Genomic DNA, 9,589 nt, shown 5'->3' on the forward strand with positions numbered 1-9,589 from the left:
AACACCACTCACAATGTGCATTTGATACAATGACAGAATTCACAAAAGAGATGTATTAAAGTGACTTATCTTTACAAGATATTTTAAACAAAATTGTCGACAGAACTCTTTAAAAAATGGAATTTTTATAAAATACTAGGTTGTACATGAATCTCTTTTGTGAACTCTTTGTGCAGGTTAGCATTGTACAGAGGGTGACTAAAAGGCATAGGGTACATAAACAGCAAGCATAGAAAAGGAAAATAATGTGAATAAACAAAGATGATACATGGTTAGATAGATTAGATAGATTTATTTGACATAAAAATTGCATATAACATGACAAAAACAAATTTAAACATGTATAAACATATATAACATTTATGTCAAGGATAACACAAAAAAGAGCTAAAATAAAACCTTATTTCCATTGTGGTCCTTACAGATAATACAGGGTTGAAATGCTCTGTTATTATGTGGTTAAATGACTGCATTGAAACAAGCACACATCACAATACCACATGCTGGGAGTTACAAAGTGATCTGACTGCTCTGTGCATCGTCTACTTATAGACAACATACGTCCAAAAAAAAAAAAAAAAATGGAAAAAATGCCTACCCTCCTAATTTTTTGGGACAACGTTTCCTGAACCAGACATATTTTTTTTTTTTGGCCTAAGCGTCATTGCACAATTTTATAAAGAAATTCATTTTAACGCTGCACTCTCACAGATTGAACGTTTTGACAACATTTTTTTGTCTTGGAACGAGCCTGTTTTTGCCGAACCAGTTTTATAAGAATGCTGACATAAACTTAGATCACAGATTTTATATTTAAGTTAAAAAAAATGATGTTTTATGCATTTTTCTTAAACTGTTCAAGTCATAAAACATTTATTTTCGAACGGAAATATAAAAATCTACGATCTGATTTGTTGTCAGCAATATTATATCATTGGTTTGCAGATATTTATGCAAAAGTTTGCTCTTTCCAAGACAATTTTTTTTTTTAAAAGTTGTCAAAACGGTAAATCTGTGAGAGTGCAGTTTTAAAAGCACAAAATGTATTTAAATCAACACACAAATCTTAATAAATTGGACTTAAGTATATGTTCAATAACTTATTGTTCAAATATGTACATCAATATTATTTATGAAAGACAATTTAAAAAAAACAACATTATGAGCATTGTTTTAATATTGTTCATGGTATGCAGTAATATGAGCCGCTATAAAGCAGGCTCTAAAGCGTTGCAACCCATAGATATTATAATACGACTTGATTGATTATGGCCTTCAAGTTTATCTGAAAAAAAAATCTCAAATACCTCAATACCGTAGCCAACTTTTAATAACAAAACAACTCTTGAAGAATTACGTCAGTTAGCATTTTTGTTAACGACCATCTCAGATAAAGCCAAGTATAAGGAGCTGGACTGTTCGTGTATAAGGCAAGGAGGCTCACCCAGACAACGCCAAGCATAAGGAGCTGGACTGTTCGTGTATAAGGCAAGGAGGCTCACCCAGACAACGCCAAGCATAAGGAGCTGGACTGTTCGTGTATAAGGCAAGGAGGCTCACCCAGACAACGCCAAGCATAAGGAGCTGGACTGTTCGTGTATAAGGCAAGGAGGCTCACCCAGACAACGCCAAGCATAAGGAGCTGGACTGTTCGTGTATAAGGCAAGGAGGCTCACCCAGACAACGCCAAGCATAAGGAGCTGGACTGTTCGTGAATAAGGCAAGAAGGCTCACATCTTCAGTTCTTCAAAATGACTTCCAGCGTTGTTGTGTTATTTCTGATCGGAGCAGTTGTTCTTCTGGCAGGTACGTGATTTTTTTATTTTTGATGTTCATGAATTTGCGTATATTCATGTTATTTCTTATATATATGCATACATATCAATTACAATGTACTATATTGATAAACAACCGTCTTGCCGATATTCAGGGACCCGTATATTTTTAAAGCGACGGTGGTTTTGTATAATTTCGGAAAGTCGCGGTTATCTTAGGGTATTGCGGCATCCGTGTGTTATTGTCACATATTCTTCGGGACCGTACTATAGGTGCCTTATGAAGTTTTCTCGACTCAAATTGCAAGGCGCCCGTGCCTAAGTCGCATGGGTACCGCATGATTAGGCCTAAAAATGGTTCGGGTTAACCGACCCTATCTAGGATGTAGGCGCCGACCCTACCGTTTTTTATTGTCCGTTGGTGAAAAACAAAAATTGATAATAAAAATGCCTACATACCCCACCGTTGGCCGTATTCTGCTGCAACCCTGCATTTGATCCAGTTTCAAACACCGTATTGGGCACTTGACGGACTCCCATGCACATCGCAAGATCGTCGAAAGGTGATCATGAACATGCTTCGGGTGTCGAACATTTGAGGTCTCAAATGCTCGTCCCTAAGTAGTCCGACTTCCGTATGAACGCTGATTGGAGGGGGTCGGATGTTGCCGTAAATGCTCTCATATCCTCGCCCCTAACTCGTCCGTCATCCTAATGAACGCTTAGGGGGCCGCGTGTTACCGACCAATGCTCTAAAATGCTCGCCCCTATCTCTCCTGAGCACTGAGGGGGCCGCGTGTTGCCAAACAATACTCTCAAATGCTCGTCACAGACTCATCAAGCATCTGTGTGAACGCTGAGGTGCCCGCAAGTTGCCGAACGATGCTCTCAAATGCTCGTCCCTAATTTGTCCGTCATCCGTATGAACGCTGCGGGGCCTGCTGTTGCCGTAAAATGCTCTCAGATGCTCGTCCCTAACTCGTCCGGCATCCGTATGAACGCCGAGGGGGGATGTTGTCGTTGAATGTTGTTCATAGGGTTTCTATGCGCTTAAGGCAGGTTTAACTTTCTACGAAACATAGTTAACCGTTTATTCCACCCTAAAAGCTCACGATAAACGCTTTATATATATTAATGATATTATGTCGATGGCACCCACAATTCGAATGATTCCACAAAAATTCGAGCGCTCAAGCGTGAGAGTATAATTTCGAACACGAGGGAAGTTTTGTGCTAACGTGCAGTTTTTAAAAGTTAATAGTGTTGTTATTTTCCATCATGCTAGTTACTGAACGGCTAAGCTCCGCCTAGTCGTAACCATTTCGATATGGGAGTAATGTAGAAACGAAACAAAGAAAACCCTCTCAAACATGGTTCGGATACATGGGTGGTCTGAAACATGGTACAAGTTCGGATACATGTGTGGTCTGACACATGGTACAAGTTCGGATACATGTGTGTTCTGAACTATGATACAAGTTCGGATACATGTGTGGTCTGAAATATGCTCCAAATTCCGATACATGTGTGATCTGAAACATGGTACAAGTTCGGATTTATGTATGGTCTGAACCATGGTATGAGTTCGGATGCATATGCGGTCTGAAACATGGTACAAGGTCGGAAACATTTGTGGTCTGAACCTAGTATAAGTTCGGATGATGTGCGGTCTGAAACATGGTACAGGTTCGAATACATGTGCGGTTTGAAACATGGTACAAGTTTGGGTGCATGTGCGGTCTGAAACATGGTGGAGGTTCGGATACATGTGCGGTCTGAAACATGGTACAAGTTCGGATACATGTGTGGTCTGAAATATGGTACAAGGTCGGATACATGGGTGGTCTTAAACATGGTACAAGTTCGGATACATGTGCGGTCTGAAACATGGTACAAGTTCGGATACATGTGTGGTCTGAAACATGGTACAATTCGAATACAGGTGTGGTCTGAAACATAGTATAAGTTCGGATACATGTGTAGTCTGAAACATGATACAAGTTCGGATACATATCTGGTCTGAAACATGGTACAAGTTCGGATACATCTTTGCGCTAAAACATGGTTCAAGTTCGGAAACATGTGTTGTCTTAAACATGATACAATGTCGGATACATCTTTGCGCTAAAACATGGTACAAGGTCGGATACATGTGTAGTTTGGAACAAGGTACAAGTTCGGATATATGTGTGATCTGAAACATGGTTCAAGTTCGGATATATGTGTGATCTGAAACATGGTTCAAGTTCGGAAACATGTGTTGTCTTAAACATGATACAATGTCGGATACATCTTTGCGCTAAAACATGGTACAAGGTCGGATACATGTGTAGTTTGGAACAAGGTACAAGTTCGGATATATGTGTGATCTGAAACATGGTACAAGTTCGGATATATGTGTGATCTGAAACATGGTTCAAGTTCGGATACATATGTGGTCTGAAACATGGTACAAGGTCGGATACATGGGTGGTCTTAAACATGGTACAAGTTCGAATACATGTGTGGTCTGAAACATGGTACAAGTTCGGATACATGTGTGGTCTGAAATATGGTACAAGGTCGGATATATGTGTGGTTTGAAATATGGTACAAGTTCGGATATATGTGTGGTCTGAAACATGGTACAAGTTCGGATATATGTGTGGTCTGAAATATGGTGCAAGGTCGGATACATGTGTGGTTTGAAATATGGTACAAGTTCGGATATATGTGTGGTCTGAAACATGGTACAAGTTCGGATATATGTGTGGTCTGAAATATGGTGCAAGGTCGGATACATGTGTGGTCTGAAACATGGTACAAGTTCGGATACATGTGTAGTTTGGAACAAGGTACAAGGTCGGATACATGTGTGGTTTGGAACATGGTTCAAGTTCGGATACATGTGTGGTCTGAAACATAGAACCACTTCGTGGTTGTTTTTTTTTCTACGGTGGAGTTTAATATGTAACTCTTTAGCAAACATGATGTTCTCTTTTTTGGCTAATGGGCTTCTCCCAGTATTCTCCATTATATCATTATTGAGTCGGCTGTTCACAATCTACTCAAATGTTTCTGTTTTGCACGTTTAGTTGGCCAGACAGATGCGATCGAGTGCTACGTGTGCGGGCTTAGCTTTGCCTGCAATGACAACCCAGATCTCGCTCACACCGATGTCACGACCTTGACAGGTTGCCAATCGTGCTCCAAGATCAAGATCAACCGCTGTAAGTTTACTCTAGCACATTCTCTTACGTGCGTCAATATCATTCTTACTTATATTATCGTCAATGGTTACCAACTCACAATGCTATTATTGCAGGCGTATAATAATCATGAATGTATCTTGATACGAAACCGGCCTCATTTGTTTAAAAGGAATGACTATATTTATTAATCGTATATATGTAATCGAAGTGCTAAACCAGTTGTTTGTTTTACTCTGATTGCTAAGGCGGTATTATCCGTTACGGGGTAACTAGTAGGTGACCGACTTACCCCGTAACGTATATTTCACGTCTACAATCTGTTAGCATTGATCAGTTTATAAGAAATATTTCTTTTTATCTTCGGAATCGGAAAATAGACGCATTAAAATTATTTCGATACGATATACAGTATATAGTTGTCCAATATGGTTAATTATAGAGTCACCACATGATCAGTCCTGTACCAATGGCGTTGCGTCATTCGCGTTGGAAGTGGATACATTGTTATGCAGTATATTATTCCGAAAGTTAAATTTGTGTTGTTCTACAGAAATTACTGTTACGATTAATTATGAATGTAACCTGCTTGTTACTCTACAGGATAATAAAAATCATGTTGTCTCTCAAAGCTTATAAGTAGCTATCATGTGTTTCCGGTACGGATAGAAAAATCCGACCCGAGGGCACGTGCGTAAGCCGGGAACGAGGCTTGCGAAAAAACTGATATTTTTTCTTGCATATCTAAATATATATTAATTTGTGGAAAAAATGACGTTGAAAAAGATTTTTTTTTGTACAATCACACCAAAAAGCGCGTTCGACGTTGCTTTCCGACGTCATAATGTGCAGTAATTTTGAATTACTAAAACTAGCGTTTTTAACGATTATTTATGTTCAATTTTATTTTAAAGTCTTGCAAACATTTATATTTGATTGTGCTTAATTGAAATGGCATAACATATTTTTCATAAACCATACATCTAATGAAATAAGAAGTGGCGCGTTGTTGCGCGTGACTCATTTACATGGGGTATGTAAGATACATGACCGGTATGCAAGAAAAATCGTTCTGTTATGGTACAGGATATTATAAATCATGTTGTCTCAAAGCTAAACCGGTGTTTTGTGTTACAGTATATTACTAATCGTGTTGTCTCTGAAAGCTAAACCGGTGTGTTGTGTTACAGTATATTACTAATCATGTTGTCTCTGAAAGCTAAACCGGTGTGTTGTGCTACAGGATGATATAAATCATGTTGTCTCTGAAAGCTAAACCGGTGTGTTGTGCTTAAGTATATTACTAATCATGTTGTCTCTGAAAGCTAAACCGGTGTGTTGTGCTAAAGTATATTACTAATTATGTTGTCTCTGAAAGCTAAACCGGTGTGTTGTGCTAAAGTATATTACTAATCATGTTGTCTCTGAAAGCTAAACCGGTGTGTTGTGCTAAAGTATATTACTAATCATGTTGTCTCTGAAAGCTACACCGGTGTGTTGTGCTAAAGTATATTACTAATCATGTTGTCTCTGAAAGCTAAACCGGTTTCTTGTGCTACAGGATGATATGAATCATGTTGTCTCCTATAGCTAAACCGGTTTGTTATTATACAGGATATCATGAATCATGTTTGTCTCTAAAAGCTAAACCGGTTTGTTATGCTACAGAATATCATGAATCGTGTTGTCTCTGAATAATAAACCAGTTTGTTATGCTACAGAATATCATGAATCGTGTTGTCTCTGAATCGCGTTGTCTCTGAAAGCTAAACCGGTTTGTTATGCTACAGAATATCATGAATCGTGTTGTCTCTGAAAGCTAAACCGGTTTTTATGCTACAGAATATCATGAATCGTGTTGTCTCTGAAAGCTAAACCAGTTTGTTATGCTACAGAATATCTTGAATCGTGTTGTCACTGAAAGCTAAACCAGTGTGTTATGCTACAGAATATCATGAATCGTGTTGTCTCTGAAAGCTAAACCAGTTTGTTATGCTACAGAATATCATGAATCGTGTTGTCTCTGAAAGCTAAACCAGTTTGTTATGCTACAGAATATCATGAATCGTGTTGTCTCTGAAAGCTAAACCAGTTTGTTATGCTACAGAATATCATGAATCGTGTTGTCACTGAAAGCTAAACCGGTTTGTTATGCTACAGAATATCATGAATCGTGTTGTCACTGAAAGCTAAACCTGTTTGTTATGCTACAGAATATCATGAATCGTGTTGTCACTGAAAGCTAAACCAGTTTGTTATGCTTCAGAATATCATGAATCGTGTTGTCTCTGAAAGCTAAACCGGTTTGTTATGCTACAGAATATCATGAATCGTGTTGTCACTGAAAGCTAAACCGGTTTGTTATGCTACAGAATATCATGAATCGTGTTGTCACTGAAAGCTAAACCAGTTTGTTATGCTACAGAATATAATGAATCGTGTTGTCTCTGAAAGCTAAACCGGTTTGTTATGCAACAGGATAATATGAATCATGTTTGTGTCCTATATCAATACCGGTTTGTTATTCTACAGGATGTTATGAACCAAGTTTGTGTCCTATATTAAAACCGGTTTGTTATTCTACAGGATGTTATGAATCAAGTTTGTGTCCTATATCAAAACCGGTTTGTTATTCTACATGATGTTATGAATCAAGTTTGTGTTCTATATCAAAACCGGTTTGTTGTACGCCATGAGTGATTGTTATTATTAATCATATACATGTACATATATAACTATATATATACATCCCAGTGCTTAACCATGCTGTTGTTTTTGCAGTTGTAACCCGAGAGTGTTTATTGACCGCCCACGCGGAAAGTTGCTCAGAAATCGATCTATTATCGACCCACACGTGCTACTGCAGCACAAACCTCTGCAATAGCGCCAGTCACGTGACTGTATCCATGGCTATCGCTCTTGTCCTCGCCTTCGTCGCTATGCTGTTTAGATTTTAAGGATATATGGATATTTCAAAATGTCTCCCAAGTTGATCATGTATATGTCTTTACATATACTCGTAAACAATGTATATACATGTTTGCAAGTCACATTATGAATTCGTGTATTTAAAAATCGGAGGGAACACACAGATGTTGCTTAAAGATGCACTCTTAGTCCCAAAAGAGATTTCCCACAATTAATAAGATTGTTTTAATATTCCAAATAGGATGAATAAATGTCAAACACAGTGGTTCTTATGAAGGATACCGAGTTTAATATGAAAGAAATGAGCATAAAACACGTTATTTCTACCTTATGAGACTATAGTAGACTACAGTATATCTTTTAGCATTCACCAATCATTTAATATTTTTGCGCTTTCTGCTATTATATTCACTGTTACAATCTTGTTATCTGTAGTCATTAGTTTCCATAAGTGCATTATTTAGTAAGTAGTTTAATGTTTATCAGTCAAATTATTTATGTTTGTTGGACATGTGTATGTATCGATTTTAAATAAAAGTGTATGTATTTGCATATTTAACAAGTTACTTGTTTATGAATATCATTGAATGCTTGCATTTAGTGATGCGCAGGGACGGTGCAATTAAAATGAGACAGCGATTAAGGATAAAACTGCACATTCGGAACTCCTCGACCATGTTCCATCGAAAACAACCTCGGATGTAAATGAGTGGTTACCGATGTCAGGAATCCAAACAGTTTAACTACGATGCAAGAAGATCGCTTAGCAATTCCAATCTAGCAGTTAACAGTGTGTGTATACCACGTGATAAATTGCGTCATAAATGCTACGTCGGAAGGCAATTATTTGTTTCGAATGAAGACTTAAAACGAAGATAACTTTACTATTTCTTCACCATTTTAACTGAAACATAGCACAGTCTATGCCTCTTACGGAGCCCCGCCTTCAGTATTTGCCAGCGTTTGATTCAGAGTTTAGTTTCTTATAACACTTCGACAAACCTTTTCACAATACGGCCGTCTGACGGAGCACTGTCAGGACATTAATTTGGACACAAGTTTGTCGAAGTGTTTGATGAAACTAATCAAACTTAGGCAATAAAACGAAGGCGGGGCTCTTTAAGCGGCATAGACTGCCCTTTGATTTATTTAAAATGGTATAGTAAAAGAAAAGTTATCTTCGATTTAAGTCTTTATTTAAAGCAAAATATTGCCTTCCGACGTAGCATGTATGACGTAATTTATCACGTGGTATACATACACTGGTGAAACCATTCGGAGCTCCTCGGCCATTTTTTTCAAAAACAACCTCGGATGTATTTGGACGGTTTACATACTAAAAAAGACGTACGTTTAAGTCCGCTGCAAGAAAACGCGTAGTGATTTTATTTAGCTGTTTAACTTTTTGACTTTACTCTTGGAAATCTTAATTATGTTTGCAATAATATACTTCACTGGCAATCAGTTTAAACTTAGATCAATAAATACAATTCTAAAACACTACATTTCTAAAATGATTTAATTAAAAAAAAATACGAACTACTTTAACTGATGTACCGGCATACATCCGAGGTTGTTTTCGATAAAAATGGCCGAGGGGCTCCGAATGTTGTGAAACTTAATAACTTTACTCTTGGAAATCATAATTATTTATGCGATACAGTCAAACCCGTTGGCTCGAACTCCCAGGGACCGGCG

General features: G+C 37.8%; 1 protein-coding gene across 1 annotated transcript; it reads left to right on the forward strand.

Moving 5' to 3' along the window:
- Positions 1-1,391: 1,391 nt before the first annotated feature.
- LOC128203604 (uncharacterized) lies at positions 1,392-8,435 on the forward strand. Its single transcript, XM_052905090.1, has 3 exons — positions 1,392-1,806; positions 4,850-4,984; positions 7,745-8,435. The coding sequence occupies exons 1-3, from the start codon at positions 1,752-1,754 to the stop codon at positions 7,918-7,920; spliced, it is 366 nt and encodes a 121-aa protein (XP_052761050.1). The 5' UTR covers positions 1,392-1,751; the 3' UTR covers positions 7,921-8,435.
- The last annotated feature ends 1,154 nt before the right edge of the window (positions 8,436-9,589 follow it).

This window comes from Mya arenaria, chromosome 9, assembly GCF_026914265.1.
Source record: "Mya arenaria isolate MELC-2E11 chromosome 9, ASM2691426v1".
NCBI lineage: Eukaryota > Metazoa > Mollusca > Bivalvia > Myida > Myidae > Mya > Mya arenaria.

What these genes read in the sequence shown, in the direction of transcription:
- LOC128203604 (XM_052905090.1), top strand. Translation starts at nt 1,752, where the DNA reads ATGACTTCCAGCGTTGTTGTGTTATTTCTGATCGGAGCAGTTGTTCTT. An exon ending in AGCAGTTGTTCTTCTGGCAG is followed by an intron (nt 1,807 to 4,849) that starts GTACGTGATTTT and finishes TTGCACGTTTAG; the next exon opens with TTGGCCAGACAGATGCGATC. An exon ending in CAAGATCAAGATCAACCGCT is followed by an intron (nt 4,985 to 7,744) that starts GTAAGTTTACTC and finishes TTGTTTTTGCAG; the next exon opens with TTGTAACCCGAGAGTGTTTA.